The sequence below is a fragment of the Haliotis cracherodii genome, unplaced genomic scaffold (assembly GCF_022045235.1).
Source record: "Haliotis cracherodii isolate W230 unplaced genomic scaffold, xgHalCrac1.p SCAF_36, whole genome shotgun sequence".
Taxonomy (NCBI): Eukaryota; Metazoa; Mollusca; class Gastropoda; order Lepetellida; family Haliotidae; genus Haliotis; species Haliotis cracherodii.
The window spans coordinates 130,278-157,386 of NW_027266293.1; the positions used below are offsets into that span (position 1 = coordinate 130,278).

At 39.0% G+C, this 27,109-nt stretch overlaps 1 protein-coding gene across 1 annotated transcript in view; it reads right to left on the reverse strand.

The window, feature by feature from the left end:
• The window catches only part of LOC139477804 (ankyrin repeat and KH domain-containing protein mask-like), a 40,070-nt gene extending 18,731 nt beyond the window's left edge, over nucleotides 1-21,339 (reverse strand). The window contains 1 exon segment of the mRNA XM_071260219.1: nucleotides 20,994-21,339. Coding sequence (XP_071116320.1) covers nucleotides 20,994-21,339 — 346 coding nt within the window.
• Between the last annotated feature and the right edge of the window lie 5,770 nt (nucleotides 21,340-27,109).

Below are 27,109 nucleotides of genomic sequence, written 5' to 3' on the forward strand. Positions count from 1 at the left end.
TTACCAGATCATGAAAGTGAGTGAGTGAGTTGGGTTTAACACTGCTTTTAACGTTATTCCAGTTATATCACGGCGTGTCAGCTTAATGTGGGAGGAAGCACGAAGTGATGCAGGTCTCAAGACGTTTACCACTTTGGTGAACCCCATGAGCACGGCTATGATGCTGACAAACCTACAAACATAATCGGGGCGAACTGGGAATCGAACCCACAATCACAGGTTTCTGGCGTGGCCAAAGGAAGCATCTCTGCACAGCAGATCCCGGCGCCTTAGACGACTTTGCCACCTGTGCCCCCGGATCATGAAAGTGACAGTCGGAAATTGATTTCTAATCATGCAACCTCGAAAACGTTAAAACAGGGTATTCCGAACAACAGTTACGGCCTGTACGACTGATTCCATCAAAATTATCGTCCATCTCTCGCTTTCCTTGGATAAACATTTGAATGTGGAGGCGTTGCACAGTACGTGGGAAGGACTGCCATACGATCTCAACCATATATTATACATTCCAGTTGTTCATTTTTCAAAAATTTAATCGAGGACTGTGTCAACATATGTTTCAAGCGTAGTCTGAAATGGAAGTCGCCAGTTAGAAACGAGTGACATAAAGCTCGAGAAAGCTGCTTTCTAATTGGCTAATATCGACTTCTTTTTAGTCATTTCAGTGGTCAGTCAAAGTTCGCGAAAGGTCATTCTGACGTGACCCGTCATGGGATGTCCTCAGATCTTTGTTTAGCCTTGGCGAGAACTAAGATTGGATTTTAACAAGATTGATTCAGACCTCGGACTCATGACAATGCAGGCAGTAAAGACCAAAGCTCTAAGGACACTTTCCCCAAGCCGCTCATTGTCACGCATGATGACGTCGACAGACAAAAACAAAGTGAACCTTTAAACAATGTAAAGAAATCAAGAAATGTTAGCTTCCACAATTAGTGGGGACAGTGTTTTGCTGGTGTCTATATACATAGAAACAAAAGCTATGTCAGAGCTAACGAACCATTTGACATTGTTGAAGATGCTATATGTGACTATGCCAAGAATCGTGATGTAACTATCACAAATGTGAGACTCATGAAACACTGTGACGCAATCCTACCTTCACAATTCAAATAACTGTCCCACAGCAATGTGTAGATATCATATTTGATGATGACTGCCTCGGGCCCGAAAATGTTAATTGTTGTGATTAGCTACCCAATAATATGTGGTACAATGACAAGGATGAACAGAAATAATGAAGATGAAAAATTGTTGACTTGCAACATATATGCTTGTTTTAATGTCAATCATTCGTATGACTACGTGGAATGTGCGTTGGGCATTGAATTGCTTTGATGAAATTCGCTCAAAACTTATGAGCTGTGACATTAAGGTTATTACCGAACACTGGCTAGACGACACACGTGAATATTAACTCTATGACTTGGATGATGCCTTTAACGTCTATGTTAAATGTCATCATGACCACTCATCTCAAAGAGGCACAGGGGGTATGGCCATATTCATTTGTAAAAGTACGTGTTCGAGTCCGTCAGCAATCAGTATACCTTCAAGCAAGCATATCATTGGGGCTAAACTCCTCAGTACTAAATGCCCTACGTATATATAATTGGTGATCGTCTTCCCTTATCTAACGTTTTAGATAGTGTGTCCATAGAAGAATTTAATAATGTACTGGAGATCTAGCATAGATGTTCTCATCAACGGGAAACAATTCTACAAGGTGATTTCAATGCAAATCGGCTTCATGGAATTATATTGAAACGCAGAGCGGAATATCTGCAAAGAGTGCTCACTGAACGGAATCTATTCTATGTCGTACCCCTTGACGATAATGCAAATTTTACCTTCACAAGCAAATGTAAAACTATGAGAAGTATGATAGATTATGTGCTCATTAATCTCCAACATGTTGGTAAGGCTGTTGATTATGCTTTAGATACTGGAGTTCAATACTCAATATCTGACCATTGTCCAATATTCCCATGTCTGAGTATTGATTCCCAGCCACGCCACCATGGCGGTGAACATCTTAACTGGCGTAAACCTAATTATGTCGACTGTATGTTATACGGATATGAAACTTAAAACGTTTAAGATGTGCTCAGTTTGACGAGATTCAGTACGCATTTCCTCATGGATACATTAAAAAATTATCACGGCTATATCCTGGAATCGTTACATGCTGCAGATAAACTAAGTATACCATCTTCAAAATTCCAGTCTAGTTTAAAACCATACTGGAAAAAAGATAATTCAAATCAGTTCCATCGTACAATGCGACAACGTCTTAATGAATTGGCCTATAATGGTAAATTCCATGATAAAGAGGATGCAAATTACACTGAGTATAAAAGAGCAAAACATATCTTTAGGAAGCAGCATCGTCATTCCAAACAAACCCAGACGCTTGTGTATAATGAAGAGTCCTGTAATACACAGGAAGGAGGTTGTAATCTGTTTTCCTAATATTTCAAGGATTTGTCAATGCCATATCAATTTTACTCAGATTTTACTGATGTGAATATTCGCATGGAACAGATTGAAAATGATTCGTGTAATGACCAAGGGAACATTGACGTTAGTTTAGTTAATGAACATATCAAATACTCTGGTAGATCTATTATTCATCACCTTGTTACATTCTATAATGAAATTGTCTCTCATGTGTATGTACCAAAAATGTTAAATGTTGGAAAGATTTTACCTATCCATAAAGGCCATGATAAATGTAAAGATGACCCCACTAACTACAGAGGTATTACCCTAACTCCTGCATTAAGTAAACTGTTCGAAAGACTCCTGTTGAATAGAATTGAAGAGTGGGCAAACAAATCTAAAGGCTTCCCCAAACCCTTTCAATTTGGATTTAGGAGAGGGGCTGGGGCAGAAACTGCCCTGTTAACATTAATGGAAAGCATACAGCTTATTATAACGAAACATAGTCTCTAGTTTATTGCGCTTTTCTCAACAATGAAAAAAGTCTGACTTAATGGTATTTTTTTCAAATTGTATAATTGTATAATAAATGGAAAATTATGGCGACTTTTACACCGATACATACCTCATGTGTAACCATTGGAGGATTTACCTTAAATGTGTTTCATGTTAAGCAAGGTGTTGGTCAAGGACGCGTTTTATCAGCATGGCTTTTTACTCTGTATATTAATGACTTGTTGTATTCACTTGATGATTCTGGGCGTGGCTTGTGTCTTCCATACACCCGGCATCCTATTAGCAGATGATACTACGTTGTTGAGCAGCTCCCCTGACAGACTGCAATCTCCACTAAATTATATATACACATATGCTAATAGATGGCATTTGAAATATAACGCAAGTAAAAGTGCATTTCTACTGTTTGGGAATATTTGCAAATGCGTCTGTCAACGTGTCTACATTGGTTCACGAATACTTCCTAAAAAGGAAAATGTAACTTATGCTGGATTGCTTTTAAAAACATCACAGAAAACCTGAGAACGTACCCATTTAATATGTTAAAAACTCAGAATGTCAGTCACTATAAATTATAATCATGGGCTATATTTAGGTGGTTTAAATCCTGTTCGGATGTTCGGATATGGGAAAGAGTGATATTACCATGTGGATTATTTGCTTGTAGTGTATGGGGTAAACTGTCACCAAAGGAATACGAAATCTTTGAAATTATTCAACGTTATTTTTGTAAAAAGATATAAGGGTTGTCTAAACGCACTCCTTCCGTCGTCACCAGAGATTGTCTTGGTTTAATTTCTATCCAGGCGTATATTCATCATTCGAGCACTCTGATTCCTTGGAAGACTATGTAATAGTGACATTAACTTTGCATTTAAAAGACTATTACAGCACAGACTGGTTTAGATAAATGTAAAATGTCCATTTATCACATGCTTTCACCAGTAAACAAGTATAAAGTGAATAATGATATAAACACCTGTACATCCTCTTCTCATTTCCCCAACAAACATACATGGGCGAGTCGAGTTAAAGAACATATAAGTATATGTGACCGTAACGTAATTTATTCAGAGCTTCACTCAAGAGAAAACCTAAAACGATACTCTCTTATATGATCAGCTAAGGTACACAGGCTATATGGTTACTAACAATTGAAAGGCCGGAACACTTCTATGATTTAGCATATTTATTATGTCTTAGCACCTACAGCATACAATCCAATGAAAGTTTATGCGGCACATTTCCTTTTGATATTATCAAACATGTGTTTATGTATTGTAAACAGACACAAGAACAAAGAAATATTCTTGTTTAGTCTATTATTGATTTACTAGATGTGACAACTTTTTCTAGTGTCTGGAACGATGATGACGATACCTTTCTGTCCTTTTTACTTGGCGGTTTGCCAACAGAAAGTACTATGGCAATTGAATCTACTACATTAAACCTACTAAGAAACATTATATGTATTTTCATCACTCGGAGGAAGTAAAGATGATCTATCTATCTATCATTACCACAATTCAGCAACTCCCCACTTGTTCCTCCAACTATTACAGGCAATTAGGCAATTATCTAATCAACACCAAATTAAACAGTATGATCTAAATGCCCTACCCATAAAAACAAACAAGCAAAAGCAACTAAAAAATCACACCACCACACCAATCCCTTCGGCTAATTTTCAGTCCCCTATTCCAAAATAACCCATTACTCTTAAGAATTCACTTATTTCCCTTTCTATCATTCACACCCGTCATGGGCATGTTTTCGGGCATACATTTGCAAATTTACATCGTTTTAAATACTTCCTTCATATGTTTCAAAGTATGCCCCGAGTGCGAAATCGGCAATACCGGAAGCGATCGTTAAATCTCCAACATCATCATCATCATCATCACCCTCCTTATGACTTTGTTAAATCGTTCATGATCGTCTCACTACTGGAGTGCTCATTGTCCAAACTCGGGTTTCGTCAGTAAATGGGTTCGGAGCTTTGTCGATGTGTATTCTGACTAAGTCCGGTTGTACTGAACTAAACGTAGTCACTAGGGTTTGTAATACTCTGTTTTGCTATTAATCCATGGATAGCCAACTTTCCAGTGATTTCTAAACTCTTACTTACTAGTGTTTCTAATGCCCAGTTTTTCTATCAATACGTGGATAACCAACCTTCCCGTGATTAACTAACTATTGAGGAACTTAAGTATCTACTGGTTCAGTCAAAGTGACAGGAACTTTAGTCTAAGTGACTCATTTTAGGGATAAGCTCTCGGGTTAATTGACTCAGGTGTTAATTGGTCGGAGCCGACATAATTGGCAGGCGACATACTGGTTCCATATCTTGTCAAAGTGTTGTGCCAGCTATCTCCCATTTTATAGCTGTAATATGTTTGGCTAAAACTTGTATGTATATTTGCGCTGATAGAAACGATTTGTGATCTGCATTAGCGCCGAGTGGATTTATTTGTAATTGTCAACCATTATATAATTAGTACTTAATAAAGCTGTGAACATGTTAGCACGTTTTCGTTATCACTTTATTCTTATTCTATGACACACCTGATCTTTAAAGCACAGCTCCGACATATCCCAGCAGAGAGGTATTTTATATTTTATTTTCACTATCTCATCACTAACTGATGTGTCCTTTGTAATGAAGAACAACTGAACATTTAGAACTTAAAATATATCCAAATATTGTTATTAACGATGCTCAGTATTCTAAGTTCTAAATCTACGAATGAAACGATTAGGTTTGACTTCTCAATTATGTCCGAAAATATAAAAACATGTTTGTGAAAATTGGCCCTAGTTAACATATGGGAAAGAAGTGCTGAAATACATACTGTGTGTGGTGATATTCCCCATACCACCCTCAACAAAAGCAGCCATAGTCTGATGATGCACATGATCCCCTCCTAAAAGCAAACATCAATTCATATCACCAAAATATAACATGTTTCTTTACATGATAAACACTTGGAATGTACATAATAAAGGTTATGTAATTTGAAAAAAAAACAAAACAGTAAGTGAATAAATATACAGGATCATAAATGTAAAAGCAATTATACAATACCCATGAAACAGATTCACATGAGGTTACGACCAAATGGGTGGTTCTCTGTGGTACAAAACATTTATAGTGCTGAGAGTATGTTTACCTTTTATATTTATGTTGTCTGGTACTGTGGTTCCATCATCCCCTCCTAAAAGCAAACAAAAACATCAATTCATATCACCAAAATACAACATGTTTCTTCACATTATGATGGCCTTCATAAACACTTGGAATGTACATAATAATGGTTATGTAATTTGAAAAGAAAAACAGTAAGTGAATAAATATACAGGATCATAAATGTAAAAGCAATTATACAATACCCATTAAACAGATTCACATGAGGTAACGACCAAATGGGTGGTTCTCTCTGGTACAAAACATTTATAGTGCTGAGAGTATGGTTACCTGTTATATTTATGTTGTGGATTATCATCCCCTCCTAAAAGCAAACAAAAAGGTTACCTGCCACTGTTCTGTTGTAGATTACTGTGGTTCCATCATGTTTTCGTTTTGTTGTCATCCTTCTTTCACCAATGTGTCACAACTAAAATACAAAATACTGAGTGAACTATTTGAAACTAAGGTTGTTTATTTGTTGTCTTACTCAGAACACAGCAATATTGTAAACACACAATAGTGTAAATGCAATCCAAGTTTTTGATATTATGCCCTAGTCCGTCTGACAATCAATCAACCAAGTCACCAGGGATGTCCTGTTGATCCATTTGGTCAGAAGACTTTTGGGAACCTTTTCTAACCTGGAATTGAACTACTCAAAAATATGAAATATTACTCGAATAGTGTAGATAATGAGTCTACCAGGGCTCGTTTTAGCTATATAACACATGCAGCTGTGCAACATTTGAAAAATGCAACCTAATATTAAATTATGTATACATGCACACAGTGCTCGTAAGAAGATAGCATCTTTTTGCGATAAAACCTTGAATTGTCCACACACCAGCGCTCTCAATACCTCTAAGCTATAGTTACCATACTACATCCCTAATCCATGTGTAATATATGTGTAGTTTGTTATGCTTACTTCTTGTGGACATGTGCACATGTTCCAAATACGTTTTACAACCATACGTCATTAATTAATGCAACACGTGCAACATTTCTAACACGTTAGTGGTGTTGCAATATCGCTACCGCAGCAAAATGATCTGGGGCGGTATTAACAAAGCTTCTAAGATACCACACCATTATGATGTTGTCGGTTGAATGTTATATCGCTAAGACGAGCGCCTCCAACTCCAGGTTGTTGATGTGCCATGTGCGCTTCATGTCGCACCACAGTCCTGAGGTCGCTGTTCCTCTACATGCGCACCCCAACCCTGAAGAGAGGCGAATACGAACAGGCGTGACGTTGGTGACACTTCTCGATTCAAAATTTGAAAACTGAACAAAAGAAAATTGTAGAATGTCTAATACTATAGTAATAGATGCCAGTACCTCTCGTGGCTTATGGAAAGTCTCTTCCACTGAAGCAAGAGAAAGACAATGATTTTGACGGAATCAGTCGTACAGCCCCTAACTGTCGTTTGTAATGCCTCGTGTTAAACTTTTCGAGGTTGCATGATCAGAAAAAAACTTTCAGACATTCACTTTCGCGATCTCGTAAGCAACGTTCTGTTTAGTCGGCTACAGGGTCGTTCCGACGTTACCTGTTACTGGCTGTAATAAAATGTCCTTAGACCAAAGTGTAGCTGTAGGGAGCGCTAACATCTGAATTTAATGATGTGTTGGTGTTGTTGCACCACCAACAACAACATTAACAAAATGGCCATGGAGTTGCAGGCACTGCATGTGCAGCAGCACTATGAATGGTATTAAAGTTCAGGGTTTTTGATTGCCTGACATCTGCGTCAATCGAACAGTGACAGTTCAAAAACATGCCAAGATAAACAGAATTGCAAAGAAACAACGTCACAGACCGCTTGCAGGCAGGGGAATTCCGATCAGATGTAGATAGGGTTTTCAATGTAGCGCCCAGCACCATCACTAGGCTATGGGATCGGTTTCGACAGCATGGGTCAACACGTGATCGGCCAAGTTCAGGACGACCAAGAGTAACCACCCCCGCCCATGATTGCTACATCCGACTGCTCCACCTACGTGAAAGGACGCCCATAGCCACCTCAGCCGCATCCAAACTACTGCACAGAATCTCCGACCAGACCGTACCAAACCATTTACAAGCAGCAGGTCTACGAGCAAGACGTCCTGTTCGACACATCATATATGAGTGGACAACATCGCCAACGACTGCATTGGTGTCAACACAGGGTATGGCCTCAACTGCGTTGGAGAGATGTCTAGTCAATAAAAAACCCGTCTCCACAGCTAAACTTATGGATTACCTATCACTTTGGACTTCATCTTAGTCAATAAGTCAGGCTAAAAAAAACCAAATATAAACTGTACAAATTCAAAATTGGTCTTCTGAATGGGGATTCAAAATTATTTTTTTTAAAAACCATTAGATTCTTATTAAGAAACAAATATATGCCAAATTATACACTCAAAATGCACTGACATAACGAAGGCATTACTTTCCAAAAAGGAATAAACTTCCTTGAAGCTACATTTGACCAACAGCTGACACGGACATCCCATATTTTTCAGTTGGTCAATGCATGTTAAAAAGATCTAAACCTCTTGAGGGCCATCGGTGGTACAGACTGGGATGCAGACAAACAAACCCTTTTGAACATATACCAAACACTTAAAAACGCGTCTGTGCCGCGCTCCGGTATTAAACACCATATCAATTACTAATTATAATAAACCAAGCTCCTTACAATATGAAACACTTAACTAGCCAAGGAGACCTGGTCCTACCAACACACACTGCTTCTACTACTATCAGGCTCCACCTCAAAACCACATAGAAGGCAACACATGAGCCTCAACTACTGGGCTAGGACCTAACATGACGATCGCGTGGTCATTATTTCATAAAGTTCATGTTTCATGTCAACTACATAATCTGACAAATAGGCAGGTGGTCATCTGTGCCTTGACGAAAACCGGACTTGGTGTCCGTCTTGCGAGCGTGACCGTGTTTCGGCAATAATGCTGTTTACAGGGCACAGCCCGAACTCTAAAATCCGCTCAATGACCGAGCTATAGCTCGACCTCTGTCTCGCTATACCGTTACTGTGGCTCACACCCCAGTGACTTTGGCCTCACGATCCAACACCCCTTTTCGGTCTTTGGAAAACTTACACGTCTTTACGATTCAACACCTAGGATTCACGCCAGGAATTTTCTGACATGGGCCCTTTAAGTGAAATTTAATATACCGTATATTCCCTTGGTTCACCCACACTTACATATAGCACAACATTAAAATTCCCCTTGTATTTGAAAATGTCGGCCTTTTATCAAATTTAGGGGCTAAAAGCACCCTTTTCGGTCTTAGGGAAACCAACCCGTCTTTACGATCCAACACCCCTTTTCGGTCCTTGGGTTAGCTTTGCTTTGGGCAAGGGTAAGCCATAAATTCTTACCTTTTCAAGCGTTAATCTGGTTAATTCGATTGGTCGGTCATGTTGACAGAAACAATGGCGGGTGTGCACTGTCCGACCCAGAGTTCCATGCGACCTGCTTAGTACCTCTGCCACAGGCCAGCGCCATGTGACATTCGTCACATCTTCCACAGTCCATTCAAGATATTGCATTTGTTTTTCAGCGATATGGTCACTTTTATGTGTAAGTTTGTATTGTCATGAAACTCACTGCTGCAGTTGTCAGGTTGTACTAGCATATTTATATAACTATACAAAACAATATGGATTACTTAAATACCAAATGCAAAAAATTAGTCCGTTAATGCGAGTTTGTTTACAAACAAGAAAAAGTCCCGTCACGTGATATTCAAATTAGCCTGTGGCAGCGGTGTTATTTATGAAGTCACCACTGCGCCGGAGTGTGACGGGTGTGGTTTCAAGAAAAGATGAATGGGAGAGCGGACCGTGACGTCACACGCATGCACAATTCATTGTTTACTTAATTACGCAGGCGCGTCAATGGTGTGCTTATGACCCGTTAAAGGAGCACTGATTGCACGTGAAAGTCCTCGTTTTCCAGTGGTAGCGCGTCGACCAATTAAAGCATTAATTAGCCAAGCGCGTTCGAGCCCCCACAGCACTAATTGGATCTGAAAAAGTGCGCCTGGGAAAGTGCACTACTCCCCGTGTTTCTCCGGGTATATCATTGTCATCGCTGTCAAAGTTCATAAATAGGCAAAGTACTTACAGACCATAAGAAGAAGACGAAGAAGTCCCCGGTTGCCATTCGATACCATTTAATGGCAGTCTATTATTTCATCATCATACAGGCATGGCAGGGCACTTTGTCAACACACGGACAGCACGTGGCTACATAAAAAGTATGAATCGGGTGCATGTAATTGTTGAACCGGCAAAGGAATGGCACAAACGAAATTACACCCCACGACATGTACACAGCATCGGCAATAGGCGAAAAGCCTTACTATTCCTATTATTACTGAACAGCATTCATTCAATTACCAATAACCAATAACAAACCCTATCTACAAAACAATAACAATAAAATATCATAACACAAGCACAACCACCCTTATAAAGTTCAAAACAGATATCACAAAAGTCATCTACCTAACACACCTCCTAAAACTACTCCACATCCATAACCTAAACAATATTCCACCTGCTGCACTATCAAATACATACATACATTACAAATCCCCACATAGATAGACATATCACTACACATCGCAATCCAAATTTACAATCACAGCAAAAAAACTACAATAGTACTCAATCACATAAATCAAAACATGATGATGTGTATATAAGTCAGTATCAAATAGTGATTATACTGGTGTTCGAGAAAATGTGAGCGTATCCTGCCCCACAGATGGTACCCGTCACAAACACATGCAAAGACAAGTCAATTATTCTGCTAAAAAAAAATGGGAGCATATGGTGCAAGTCAAAATAGGGACTGGCATCGGACATAATATTTGTCACTGATGCGTTAAATTTAGAAATGTCCTCTACATGTCTACCATATAATTCTTTGATAGCTTTACTGAGGTCTTGAATGTAAATCAACCTATTTTAATAACTACTTATTGCCATTTTTAAAATTTCACTCATTCTAATTTCGTTGATCGTTTGGCTTGTCAGTTATATTAATCAAATCAGGTCAAAAGTATAAAAAAACTTTCACATGATTTCAGACTTACTGAGCTCTATTAAAGCAAACTCTCTAAAACCCTGACTTAATCAATAATATTATACATCATCATTATAACATCAGATCTAAAACCAATAGGTAACACAATAACCTTACAATGGATTCCTTGAAATACAAACATTGGAATGGAAATGGAATTCTGCAGGCCTGGCAGTAATTCTACAAACATATCCCCAGCAATAAACTTCACTACGGGAAAACCCGACCTAAAAACACTAATGAAAAATAGTATCAAAATTCAAACTTTCCAAATTATTTTTCAAAACACTAGATCCACCTGAAGTAAATCCCTTTTAACAAAATCCTAGTATAAATGCACAAATGTTCAAATTTCACACTTTTAGATACAATAATTTCCAGAATTCTCCGTGGCACAACAAATTTAAGCTATACATTATACAAACAAAAGAGACACACTGATGGCAACTGCCCACAATGCAATTCAGCCAAGGATCTAAACCATGCATACTGGTGTCCCCTATAACATGCTCACCATCCCCGATTTTACCATTCTCTTCCTTTACATTTTAAAATGTTCTGCCCTTCTCTTAAGTCCAATATTCTTCCGCCAGTCTTCACATCAATAACAAATTTCATAAAAAATGTCAGTCTAAGAAATACACCCAAAACAAATTCACTTTCACTGTCAAATAACAACACTATTTCCTAAATATGATCGGATCTATCTATCTATTAATCTATCATTTCATTATTTATTTACCTATATCATTTCTCTAAGTGAATATTTACCTTATTACTACTATTTTCCATACATACTAAAAAGAATACAACTCCTCTACATCCATGTCAAGTACTCATTTAATATATTGTATATAATTAACAACTTCTCTGTAACTTATCATATGACTTACATGGGCACTACCTTAAGTTATAGTTTTTTGGACCAGGTGTGTTATATCTTTATTCACTATAATTATATATTATTCCTTGAAGCCACCTGTCCCCATGTATAAAATTGAAACTTTCTGAAGTGGACGTAAAGCACCCAAATGATGACGCTTGACAACGATGTGAGGACCTATACCGAAACGTTGCTATTACAGCGAAATAAAGATGTTGTTATCCATAAATTCTGTCCATTTTGTCATCCGTCAACTTCTAAGAAATCAAACAAAACATGACAGTCGTAATTCTGTAGGCAGCGGTGGGGCCCCTGTTTGTTCAAATGGCCAATAATGCTGGCGGCCTTGATAATATCGGGCGTTCTGGAATTACACAAAGTGTAGGAAATACTTTAAAAAACGGTGTTAAACTCAACTCACTATCCTTACCAACAACCGTTATGTGTTCAGTTAGTGCATATTGATGACGTTGACGGTGCGTGTCCAAACATTGCTAACACCTCCTCGATACATATTCCCTCGATTTCACTCGATACATAATTGTTTGTGCGTGTGTTTATATGCACGTGCGTTGCCGTTTTCCATTTGGCAGTGGTAAATGTTGACAATATTCCTGAAATCTCGCGATGTTGAGACTCATTAGTTTTGCTGTAATTGTTTATACAGTCCGTTTGACTCCAAATGAGAACGATGAATTGCAAAATAACTCGAAATCCAGAAAAGTGTATGAAACATCAATACGGTACTTGACCATGAATACCCTGTACCCAACAAAATCTGAATTTTGTTTAATTTAAGACCAATGACGGATGAAGTTCATTAAGAAACTATCATGTAATTTTGTATAGAAATGTGTACATGACACGTAGGGGGACAAACCGTGGAAGGAACAGCTCATCAACTTCACCACGGTATTTTTATACCGAGTTGTTTGGGGAACCTGTATGGCACATTTTTCTTCTATCTCCCGCTCACACAATAGCTCTCCAAAGCGAAACGCAAAATCGTCTACATCATCTTTATCAGCATCACGAGCATTACTTTCGGAAATTTCATTGATAAATGTGGACTGTGTAATAAAAAGGTCTTCCCCTTCCTCGGCCATTTTTCCAACACAAGTGAATGAAACCACGTGTACTTGACCGAGATATAACCTGCTCGTGCAGCAAATGCACGTGCGTTGCGTTTGTGCGATTGATTACCGCCGCGTAAACAGCGTTCATGAAAGCGAGACACACCAGTCATATGAGAATCATTGATATTCATTAACACGGTTCTAAGTTAATTTGACGGTTTATATATCAGAACCTTCTCGGTCTTGACGGGAAATGTAAGCCCTGGCAGTCTTCGCCCTCCCTAATTTCCCTTCTCCCAGGGCTTACTTTTCCCGTCAAGACCTCCAAGTCGGTTTTGATCCTTTACGACCAGACCGGTTAGGGCCACACGCGCTGTATACAAATGCGCCACGTCTGTGCAATCCAACACAAAAGGAGAACTAGAACATATCCTACTGGTGACAGGTAGAGATACAAACTCATGTTCTATAACAACAGCACTGGGTTTTACTCACATGAACGGCCCTGTACTGTTTTTTACTATATTTTAATAAATTTGTAAATACATCATACCAAATTTATATGATTATGACTGTTAGATGATCAGATGATACATGGCTGCTCTCCTGCGGTTTTATTGAATCTTTTAGCAGTTGTTACTGACTTGTTCTTTCTCTCTAATGTATTATGTAGTGTAACTAGTCGATTACAGCTTATTCTTGTTGTTTAAATCTATTATCATGAAGTACATTCAATAATAACTTCCTACTTAACCATTTAAACCCGAGTGATATTTGAGGCCAAAAAAATACCACCACTGGCAACCGAGATGCTCGAGATGTCCTAGTTAAATCATGATTACACAAAACGACATTCTAATACACTGTTCTTATCTACAGATCAGCTATGATTCCAGTTGAATTACCATGGAATGATATCAGCCACAACTAGTACTACAACAATAATTATAATTAGGGTGTCGACTTGTCACTTGAGTCAAGGTGGCAGTGCTTGGGAATTATACAATGTGAAACATGTATATAGAGAGTCGACTTGTCACATCAGTACAGGAGGCTGTAATTCGAAATTATACAATGTACACATGTATATAGAGAGTCGACTCTTCACATCAGTACAGGGGGCAGTGATTGGGAATTATACAATGTACTCCTGTAGAGGGTCGACTTGTCACATCAGTACAGGGGTCAGTGACTGGGAATTATACAATGTACACATGTATATAGAGAGTCGACTTGTCACATCAGTACAGGAGGCTGTACTTCGGAATTATACAATGCACTCCTGTAGAGAGTCGACGACTTGTCACATCAGTACAGTGGCAGTGATTGGGAATTATACAATGTACACATGTATATAGAGAGTCGACTTCTCACATCAGTACAGGGGGCAGTGATTGGGAATTATACAATGTACTCCTGTATATAGAGGGTGTTGACTTGTCACATCAGTACAGGGGGCGGTGATTTGGAATTATACAACACGATGGAATGTTTGGATCGTACCAGCAAACATTTCAACTGACTTCAATACTGTCATGCTTTGAACACGATCGCGCTACTTGACGGGGTTGACCTACGAATACAACAGTCGCCGAGGAGATGAATGTTGAAGGAGATGAATGGCAACTGACTGATTAGTTTACTTGGCTTTTCCCGATGAACGAACGAATCAGTGTCTCTTTGGAAAGATAGGTAAACGTTTCGCATTGCATAATTTGCATGCTTATTCCTAAAAGCAAAATTGTTATCAAAATCAAAATTTGTTTGTAGAAATGAAATGCATTAATATATTTTGTACATTTAATGGCAAAGTATCATCAATTAAACTTCTGCATTTGCATGTTCTAATAAGATAGTGTGAATGTCCTTAACTTTCCACCTTAACTTTATATAATATCCTTTACATGATGTTTTCATTTCAGGTTTGAACGTAATCTAAATCCAATGAATCCACCCAGAGGCGTTACACAGAGATTCCTGTCTGCTAGTCTATTTGATCGGACAAAATGTAAAAACGTCAAACCCATTTCAGCTCACTTACACAAAAGGCGAATTTCTTGTTAGCATTCAACACCCCATATGTAATAAATCACTTTGAACATATCACCTGAATAGTTTAAAGAGTCTGCAGATTTATTGTTACCAAAATATGTACTTCGCACTTATATTGGAACATGGATAGTTTCCCCGGTCAGTTGGTATCATAGTTCCGATACACAAACATGGCGTCTCAGATAACACTGACAATAACAGGGGCATTACACTGTAAAGTTTTACAGCAAATTATTCATGTTTATCTGTCTGATTTACTCATTTGCAAACTTTGTCTCCCTGTAAGTTGCGTGTGTTTTCTCTTTGATATTCATAGCAATTCATACGGCGGCCATTTTGTGAACTTTACAATGGCACTTCAGTGTAGGTGACAGGAGGTATAAAACTCACTACATTCCCTGCGTATCACTGTGGATCGACTTGACGAATGAGTCATGCTTTCCTCGGGAATAGCCACTTCTCCTGAAGATGTAATGTACCACAAACCTGTTCCTTTCATGCGGCTCAAAATGCTTAAACATGTCCAACTCTCTGAATACAAATACTTCTCGCAAAGTGTTTCCCATTGACTAAAATCCCATTAAAATAGATTCTTCCACAGGCCATTGCACACACGAACATCCCCTGTGTCGCTGTTTATCTAACACGTGTACACAGCAGTGTACTGATATCAGGGTGTCACACACCTTGGAGAGAGAGTGAGTGAGAGAGAGTGTGTGCGTGTGTGTGTGTGTGTGTGTGAGAGAGAGAGAGAGAGAGAGAGAGAGAGAGAGAGTGCGTGTGTGTGGGAGAGAGAGTGAGAAAGAGAGTTAGAGAGAAAGTGAGAGAGTGAGAGAGAGCGTGCGTGAGAGAGAGTGCGAGAGAGTGTGAGAGAGTGTGTCATAGAGAGAGAGAGTGAGAGAGAGAGAGAGTATGAGAGAGAGTGAGCGAGAGTCTGTGAGAGAGGGTGAGAGAGAGTGAGAGAGAGAGTTAGAGAAAGAGAGTGAGAGAGAGAGTGAGAGAGATAGTGTGAGAGAGAATGCGAGAGAGGGTGAGAGAGAGTGAGAGAGAGAGTTAGAGAAAGAGAGTGAGAGAGAGAGTTAGAGAGTAAAGTGAGAGAGTGAGAGAGAGCGTGCGTGAGAGAGAGTGCGAGAGAGTGTGAGAGAGTGTGTCATAGAGAGAGAGAGTGAGAGAGAGAGAGAGTATGAGAGAGAGTGAGCGAGAGTCTGTGAGAGAGGGTGAGAGAGAGTGAGAGAGAGAGTTAGAGAAAGAGAGTGAGAGAGAGAGTGAGAGAGATAGTGTGAGAGAGAATGCGAGAGAGTGTGAGAGAGTGAGAGAAAGAGAGTGTGTGTTAGAGAGAGTGTGTGAGAGAGAGAGAGTTAACCACGGTACGGTATGGTGCTGACAAAACACTTGCCCATGATCTTAGGATCCTTGAACGCATAAGAGGCGCAACTCTTCAAAGCGAATTGCGACGCCTAAGACCCCAAGCATGCTGTCTTTTTGTCCTGTAATATTATATGGTGTTAATCGATGACACAACGGAAAGAAAACATACATCTTTCCACATCTTATTTCAGTTGATGCCAAGTAAATTCATATTATTTTTGTTATCCAAACGGTTTCTTCTTTCGGGGGCATAGCAAATATAAGAAACTGTAATATCGCACACGGAAACTTGCTTGAGTGCGTGACATGGTGGCATAGGAAAACATTTAGAATTGACGTGTATCTCTCTCGGAGAAGACAAATGACACGTACCAAGAGTTTGTTACAGTTACAAAGAGACGAGCCGTTTTCAGTTATATGAATCCATGGAAATAAACCCGTGCCGTAATCAGAGCCAACATCTTTGTCCACTGCATTGAGGAACACCTGTTTAGGTAATGACTACTTCATTTATGTGGTTAATTGACAATGCTAATCCGACTTGACTGTTGCTTAGTATGTAGTAAAGTTCAAAAGGTGTTTTACATAGCATATGGAGAGCATCATTCTTCCAAAGATACACTTAGAGACCAGTCAACTGAGGATCCCACATTTCTGTTTTATTAACTATCTAACACCTGGAAGACTGTAGACACATTAGTCTTATTACTTATTCTCAATCATTTGTCACCACTCGCATGTTTCCGTTACCTACGCCAAGGCTCGTCCCCTCCTCGAAAGCAGCCATACGTCGAAACGGCACAAGCCTATTAGATGCGTGTCAGGATATGGGTACTTCGATCAATATAATCAATAGTTTTTAATTCATTTTGGCAAAATGCGTTTGTTTAAAAACTGTGGAAAAACTTGTATGTCGATTGTCAGATCAGGTGCGTTCGTTTGTATTCAGGAAACGCCCCACTTGACTACGACATCCGTTCATTGGAGTTATAACTAGACCTGGATTTCCAAAACGACATTCCGTGTAATATCCCTTGGTATACTACACCAAGAGTTGAAAAATGTATTAAAGTAATTAACTAATCACTGATTTCAAAACATATTATTCACGTACCTATTAAACTCTCATTATTTGACATTGTGTTGCGGACATTTTAGTCCCTTTGCGATATTTACGGATTTGATTGTGTAATGCTCCAGTAAAGATATAAAAAAAACTTAAGTAATTTTCAAACAGATTAATTAAATATATGGTGTACTGAATTATTATCATAATTTGTAAAAGACGACATTTAACAATAGAGATGGCTGAATTTTCTCAGGTCATTCAAATTTCTCATGATATTCATGAATCATAACAAAAGCACACAATTAAAGTCTATGTCTGCTTAGCTGAGTTTAGACACCTGTATCAAATGAAAACTTGTATTTAAAAAATATAATCTATAAATATTTCTTTTTCTCAGACATTGCTTTGGGATATAAAGTTAATGTATACCAGCTCGTCATGTTGTTTATGAAGTGATTTTGACTGAACTGTGCATGGAGTTGTTAGTCCAGGCAAAATATAACTCCACAATTCCAGCCTAGTTGGGCAAGGTTTAAATTGGACTTTTATGGGAAGATGCTACTTTGTACTCAGCTACGTGTCTTTACATTAGTTAATAAGACTGTAATTGTTCCTTTTTTCTTAACACAGTAATTTGAACATGCTGGGTACATTAAAGCTTGTTTGTTGTTTAACACCACACTGAGCATAATTCCATCTAAATGACGGCTGCTCGTACATAATCGAGACTTGGCCAGGCAAGTCAGCAGTCTGTGGCAAGACGTTTTCGGTCTAACAGCCCGAAAATGTCTCTTAACATTTTTTTTTTGATTAGCAGTCATTAACAAAAACAGAAAAACACAAGAAAACAAAAATCTTTACGGCCATTTGTCATGCCACGCCTTTCAAATGTGCAACGTGAACGTGCCATCGGCATGTTGCAGACGGGAACTTCCGTAGCTGAAGTCGCAAGGACGATGGGTTGTAGTCGACAGACTGTTTATGATTTTCAGACGCGTCTACAGCAAACGGGTACCACCGCTGATCGCCCTCGGCCAGGTCGACCACTTGTGACGACACATGCAGAGGATCGTCAGATTGTCTTACATAACCTCCGTAACCGATTTTTGACGGCTACATCAACCAGAAATGAACTGTTTATGGGTAGACTGAGTGTTCGAAACCTTCAAGCACGACGGCCATACTGTGGACCGATTCTGATTCAATTAAACAGACGTCAACGTCAATTGTTGGCACAGCAACACTTACGATGGACTCAGAGGAATTGGAATCAAGTCGTCTTCAGTGATGAATCCCGATTTAATCCTCGATTTGCTGATGGTTGGGCGAGGGTGTGGAGGCGCCGTCATGAACGTTACGCCCAGTGTTGTGTACAAGAAGTTGACAGATTTGGAGGCGGAAGTGTCATGGTGTGTGGTGCTTTCTGTGGTAATGCACGTTCCAGGCTTCTTGTCATCCTCAACGCTGCTGCTTACCGCGACCAGGTACTGACACCAGAACTTCTGCCTTTTATGGCAGCACATGGACCCGGTTTGATCTTCCAACATGACAATGCCAGACCCCACACAGCAATTTTTACAAGGAATTTCCTTCAGAATGCGGGAGTTAACGTCATGGAGTGGCCGTCAAGGTCTCCCGACCTCAATCCCATCGAACACGTCTGGGATGCTCTTGGCAGAAGTCTGCGCACTCTCCGGAATCAACCACAGAATTTGTAAGATCTTGGCACCATTTTGCAGCAACAATGGCGTCGTCTTCCCAATCATGTGTTCACAAGCATCACAAGGTCCATGCAGAGGCATTGTGTGGCAGTTGTCAACACACATGGTGGCCATACACGCTACTGAGCTTGTGTGCCATCAGATTCTTGTGCTTGGGACTTATGATTGAAACTGTTGATGTTATTACCGAATACCGTAGGTGCTTGGAACAAATTATGGTTACCACCGTTAATTAAAATCCTTCTTTGGACATTAATGATTGAAAATTACCTTCTCTGATACATTTGTCCGTTGTATATCATATATGGGATTACTTTTAAAAATGTGAAGTTTTTAATTTGACTCAGTATATTTAGAATTATTTCTCTACATCTCTAGACATGGCGGATATGGCATTCCTTCATAATTGTATTGTAATTAATTCATATAAAATATATGTACTATTTGTCAACACTGTCTAGAAAGGATAGATTCAGTCATATGATATAAACTACTTTTATAATTGTTTCAAGCAAGTTTGAAGAAGTTCGTGTGCGTTTCAGTACGCCAATATCGAAGCCGTCGAGCGGGACTTGAGTCTACAGTGGGCTCTTTCCGAAATGGGACGATTTGGTCACGAATGATTCTCAATGAATCGTTGCATTTGTGCTGTATGCTGTACGCATTACATGTGGGATCACATCAATTACATCCAGCTCATATGACGTTTATTCTTTACTAAATTACCCGGCAAAAGAAAGTTTTCACCGACTCCACTTGACCAAACACCAAAAACAACGGCATGTGTGGGATTTATGATGATTAATTTATAAACAGAAATCATTTTCAGTGAATTAGAATGAAAATGCATTGTAATGCCGATATTGCATTCTCCGCAATACACAAAGAAAGAGTCAAGGGGTCCAAATTAAAATTACACAAATCAGAGTTCATTGAAAAAGTGCATGAAGAGTCCATTAATGACACAGTAGTCCGGTAACACGTCATCAATAGCGAGTGTGACCACCCTGGGCATCCATGCAAGCCAACACACGCCTCCTCATTTACGTCGTCAGTCGGCGGATAACGTCAACAGGAAATCTGTTCCATAAGTCCAATAGAGTCTGTTCAAGTTCCTGTCGGTTCGCTGGAGGCGGTACATGTTGTCTCAGCTGACGATCAAGATGATCCCAGAGATGTTCAATGGGGTTCATGTCTGGAGAACAAGGTGCCCAGGGCAACACGTTGACGTTATCGTTGTTCTGGTAGTCCTGAACAATTCGGGCGGTGTGAGGCCTTGCATTGTCTTGTTGCAAAATTAATCCTCTTGGATGATGTTGAATAAATCCCTGTATCGCTGAGCATTCAGGTTTCCTCAGATGATAACCAGCCGTGTTGTAATCTGGCCACAAATGCCACCCCATACCATGACGCCTCCACCTCCAAACGGGTGAACTTCTCTAATGCAGTTTGGCGCCAGTCGCTCTCCCCTTCATCGAAAAACTAGAACTCTGCCATCGTTCCTGAACAGACAGAACCGACTTTCATCTCTCGCCCAGTCACATCGCTGCCACCGACGTACAGTTCGTGCCCATTGCAGTCTGCGTTGACGGTGTAGATGGGTGAAGGCCATTCCACGGAAGGGTCGGTAGGCTCGTATACCAGCCGTATGAAGTCGTCGAAGGACTGTTCGTCTGCTTATGGTATGCCCTAGTACTGTTGCCGCCGTTGACGTCGCCGTCACACATTATGTTTCGGAGGTGAATCTGACGGATGTAGCGGTCTTCGGCCGGTGTTGTCATTCTTGGTCTTCCCGATCTTGGCCGGTCTTGAGTCTGTCCTGTCTGTTGGTAGCGGATTATCAACTTGCTGATGGTGGTCTGGGAGCAGTTAAAGGTTCTGGCTATCCGACGTTGAGTAGTCCCCATATTGGCCATACCGATCGCTCTGTGTAAGTCTGGGCATATTCTTGGTGTTTTTTTGCTCACTGAATGCCTGCTCTGTCTAACGTCGGTATTTATGCCGCAATCATGCACGTGCATTTGGACCAATGTCTCAAAATCAGGTTTTGCACGTTTTCAACAATGCATGATTTGGAAAGCTGCGTTCGAAAATCTGCGTTGTGGTTGTGGTCATGTTGCATTTGGGCGAATGTTTTCTGCGGGGGTTCAAACCTGTACCAGCTTTTTGCTTTTTATACAATTCCTTTAAAGTGAAAACTTTCTTTTGGCCGGTAGTTTAGACACAGATGTATTATATTGCTAGATTTGATTACGTTGCTGTCGTTTTTTAAAATCCCCACCTAGATGTGCACGCATTCTAACAGTTCTGCCACGAGCAACGTTACACTGGATACATTCTATTATTTGATTTGTCTTCCTGAAAAACTGACACGGAGCATATATCGTTTGTCGTGCCTGATGTTTGCATGTCACCGTTTTTCCGTATTATAGTATTACGTAACAAGGACCTTCCATTTTCCATCTTTAACAAACAATTATTTGATATATATTCCTTAGAAAACCATAAAGTAGAGAAATTATTTTTCTCAACGTTATCCTCAGTGATTGCTGACGAATTCTATTATAAACTCAAATGTAAACATTTCTGAATTAAATATCTAAATATATCACATCTTTTTCTTAAATGTTTCTCTTTTACAAAAAAACTGTCCAAATAATTTGCAAATTTATGACTGTTGGAACTAAATGTAGACCGTAACTGCCATTGTGATCATGTTATTAGTTGTGTTGTAATTGTTATAAATATATGCTCTTCCGCCGTAGTAGGTGATTTGAGAATGAAGAATTGATAAGACTGTAATGTACGTCACCTGTGTATATGACTTCATTTGAAGTTGCATGCATAAGTTACATATTACAACAACAACAAAAGATATTGAGACTTTCTCTCCTTTCTTAATTAGTTTTATGATACTTCCCCAAAAGTCGAGAAAACGTCAGAATAATTGCCTTTGACAAGAATGGGTGAGCATGACTCTTGCTTTTCTTGATTAGAGTTTATACCTGGTTACCATTAGTATCGGACATTCTCACAAATGAAGACCTTGATTTTTACGTTTTGCGGAATGTAGAATGTGACAATTCTTCGTCACTTGTAAACAGTCACTTGTAACGATCAATTGATAAATTATCAAAGTTAAAAATAAGTAAAAGATTATCACCAGGCTGCCTACCTTTCAGAAGCTGTGGGCCCTGACTAAACTCTTCAGAACCCATTAAAAAACAGCAGCTTATTGTGATAAACTCATTTACACACAAATTCACGGTGTCACGAAATATATTCGCCCCCAGAATAAAATCTCCCCCCCCCCCCCCCCCCCCCCCCCCCCCCCCCCGGGCGAATTTATACCAGTACAGTTCCGCCCCTCTCGAAATAAACTCTCCTCCACCCTACGAAATAAAATCTCCCCCAAGAATATTTCCTCCCCCGGTCATTTTATTAATACTTGCCATGCAGTTCAATAGTTGCCAAACACTTCTGATAGAGACGATGTTGAGAATGTGGAGTGAAAAGGGCTTTGTTAAGACGTACGTTGTAATATAAAGGTAAATTGTAATACTTGCAGCAAATTGTAATAATTATGACGTAAATTGTAATGACAACGTAAATTGTAATAATCTCAACTTGCGGTAAAATGTAATACTTTTTACGTACATTGTAATAACCTTATAAGTTTAGTGTCAAAGGCGTTAAATGACTAGAACCTATCCTTGTCAGGGTTGGTACAGGGTTTATCGTACAATCGTCATTAAAAGTATGGGTGTGGGGGAGGATTGAGGTCGTTGTCGTACATTGTTGTATAATTACATGTATATATAAACGCATTGGAATTTCATTTCTATGGTTGTCCAGAAGAGGATTAATTACTAGAATGAACTTATTTGTTTTTATTTGACAAATACTCTGTGTATTTTGTACTTAATTGATATATCCTATTGACGATGTTCATCATAATTGTTCATATTTAACCTAATGGAATCATATTTCAATTGGTAAAGTAGGTAAAAATATATACAATGGAATAATTATAACGTAACAAACTTACAGAAATATATTGATGTGTAAATGTGGAAAGTCTTTATTATAATTTGCGTATTTCAATTTACGTCAAATATTATTACAATTTGCGTTGTTATCACAACTTGCTGCAAATATTACAATTTACCTTTTTATTACAATTTACATCGTAACAGGCTTCACTTTGAGCACTGTGTTTTCTTTAACTACCGCAATATGAGACAATAAAGTGGTATATAGGTAGATATAATACTAGTCGTTAGATATAAAGAATGTTTAGTAACTTTAGAAGTTCTAGGACACGTGTCGTGTCAGCCCTATGACATTCGCGATTGTCCACTTGCAGAAAACATCCTGGTTTAACATGAATTAGTAAAGGGTAATTAGGGATACCCAACACCTTAATTAATGAAAGACGAGTAGTCAAAACACTGTCATTTCCTGCCCAGGACATCACACCCCTACACCCTAAGGTCGGTGAGAAACATTCTCATCAAAGAAAACACACAGTCAAGACTGTAGATTCCCGTCGTCTAGCTACAAATCTTGTGATGTATTAAAGGTTGAAGAATTTTGAACTGAACTGTCCGAAAGTTTATATCTGAAATTTTGGAATTGGATACAGTGATTAAGTCTTATATCAATATGTAGACTCATAAATATTGGTTTTATGTTTCAACGGAGATATGATATTTTCTTATGAAATATCGCGTATTAGTGTAATTTGCATGCTTTACCATTCATTGTACCATTCTAAACCATGTGAATGTTGTAATATCAGTCAATCGGGTGGGCAAACAGCCCAATCCTCGCTCTATAAAGGACTATGTCAACCATTTTGCAAGTTGAAATGACCCCTGATACTCTATGAATACTTTATGACAGTTTATGGAGTCAAAATCAATGCTGATTATTCATAAACTTAATGCTTCGTACTATAGGTCTGTGGCCTCTTCAGTGCTGAATACAGATTGAACATACATCAGTCAATCAAAGATGATGGCAACTTTATACATCAGAGTTCTTGAGAATTAGTTCATCGACTGTGTGCACATGTAGACTCAAACTGGTATATTAAGAAAATGTATACAGACAACAACAACTGTATTAGAAACAACAAACTCTGTAGAGACTCTTGTCTCCCATCCTTTGTTTGGTATGATTATGTCTTGGATGGAAGGAACAGTTACAAAATAAAGGTACAGTTACAAAATAAAATATGCTGAAATATCAATTCATTATGACCATATTTCATAATCTATTTTTTAAAGTAACCCTCCTTATATCAAAGATAACTATTTAAAGAATATAGTACTTAAAGGCATTGCAACAAACCGAATAATCAGGGGGGAGACTTTATACTGAGGGGGTCGTGAAATATATCCGCCCGGGGGAGATTTTATTTCAGAACCGATTCCCCGGGGGAGAATCTGTACCGGTATAAAATCTCCGGGGTGAGAATTTGTATGGGGGAGAGCTTATACTGGGACACCAGCTACAAAAACCCATACAAGTTTCTAACAACGGGCACAAAAAAAAATCTACCAGCCTACTGGCAGGCGCTTATTTCAAATACTGTTAATAATACACCCTTTTTATCAATTAAATTCTGCTTTAAGGAACGTCTGTTTGTTATTTAACGCCACACTCGGCAATATTGCATCTATTTGACGGGGGTCTTTAAATAATCGAGTCTGGCAATTATGAACATCGAACTATGACATACAATCACCCACGTAAACGAGCCTGATCACCCAATCCCGATTGGGTTGCTGAAAATAATTTCTTACTCCGATCAAGGGTGGTTTAAGAAACTTTAGCGATCTCTCTCGCAAATATAACATAACTTTGCAAAGGAACCTTTTTAAAGTAAATCACACTCTTTAATAAAATTTGTACATTGAGATATTATTTGTATTATCCATTAGTTGAAAGTTAGACATACTTTGTCTGTAGAACGCACATTATGAAAGTATTCCCTGCATTTGCTAACCAATTATCAGTTACAGGGATCGTGTTTGGTTTTACACCGCTTTTAGCAATATTCCAGCAATATCTCGGCGGGGGACACCAGAAATGGGCTTCACACATTGCACCCATGTCGGGAAGTAAACCAGGTCTTCGGCGTAACTAGCGAAAGCTTTAACCACTAGGCTACCCGACTGCCCCCTAATCAGGTATCCCTATTGTGGTACTGTACATTACCTCATGATAACTATTTACATGGACAAAAATTGTACATTTCAGAAATAGGTAAAACCAATGTCGGGAAGGGGAAACCAGAAATTGGCTTCACACATTGTACCAATCTCGGGAATCTAATCTGGGTCTTCGGCGTAACTAGGGAACGCTTTAACCACAAGACTACCGGACTGTTCCCTTATCTGTTATCAATATTTTTGTAGTAATGTACATTACCTTTATGGGGTATCCTACGTTACAAAGATCAATATTTACATGGACAAAAATTGTACGTTTCAGAAATGGGTAAAACCAATGTAGAGAAGGGGAAAGACAAAACAGAAAGGAAGAAAGAAAGATAATTGGAGTCCTGTCTTGCAAAAGAAAAGAGGAGAATGTCTTTTTATGTCCCGAGCTCTGATTTGAGACAATAGTGAAAATGGGACACAATGGGAGCTTAGAGTTAAAAAGACGGCTGATGTTTAAGAAGAAAGACAGGCCGGCAAGTATATCACGTCCAGTGACACCCGTGGCTGTGACACAGTAGATCAAGCAGAGTCACCAAGAAATGAAGTCATGATTGTAAGAATGTTCTTCCAGTACTCTTGAGCTGTAAACGAGACGACGAATCAGAAGAGCAGTTGCTAAACACAGAACAATTTCACTACTGAAACTGACAAAAATCGTACACAAAATATCATTCATCAATTAAATGATACATAGAGATTACTACACGAGTGTCTGTCAGATACCATTGATCTTACAACGAGTTGTTTCAAAACGTATCTAAGTTGTAAGATCAATGGTATCTGACAGGCACGAGTGCTGTAATCTGTTTCTTACATACCCTAAAATCGCACCATTTAAGCATCGAAACGATGAATTTTGTCTATTCTCATGATTGCAGTAGCGCATTAATACATAAAACCACTGTCATAAGTGACATCCTATGTGCTGCTTACTTCTCATGAATAATGTGACCCTACACAAAAAGGTTTCCGGCATATTTGTGGATTATCAAGGCGATGATGAAAATGCAAACTAGACAAAAACAAAGAACACGCTGGGTGCCAAGGTGAAAGTTTACATCTCGAAGAAATTACCAAATATGTACAACAATGTTTACTTCCGTATGACATCACTACCGGTGACCGACTTTTACAAAATGGCGTGTTCACTGAGAACAGTACGTGGGATTTCCAGAGAAGAATTTTCTTTAATTGAGGGATCGTATACACATAAATGTTTCACGTAAGTTATCAGAAACATTCTGACAATCTGCGTACTGTTATTTGTTTACCATGTTTTCCAACGTAACAAAGAGAATGAGTCAGAAATGCACATAACTACCGTCATCGTTGTGCGTGATTTAGCGTCAGTCATGCGTCACACAGGACGGAAACTTTTACAGCTTCTGTTGAATTTACCACATCATTGTAATGTGTATTTGTGTATTTCCATAATTAGTGCAACGAT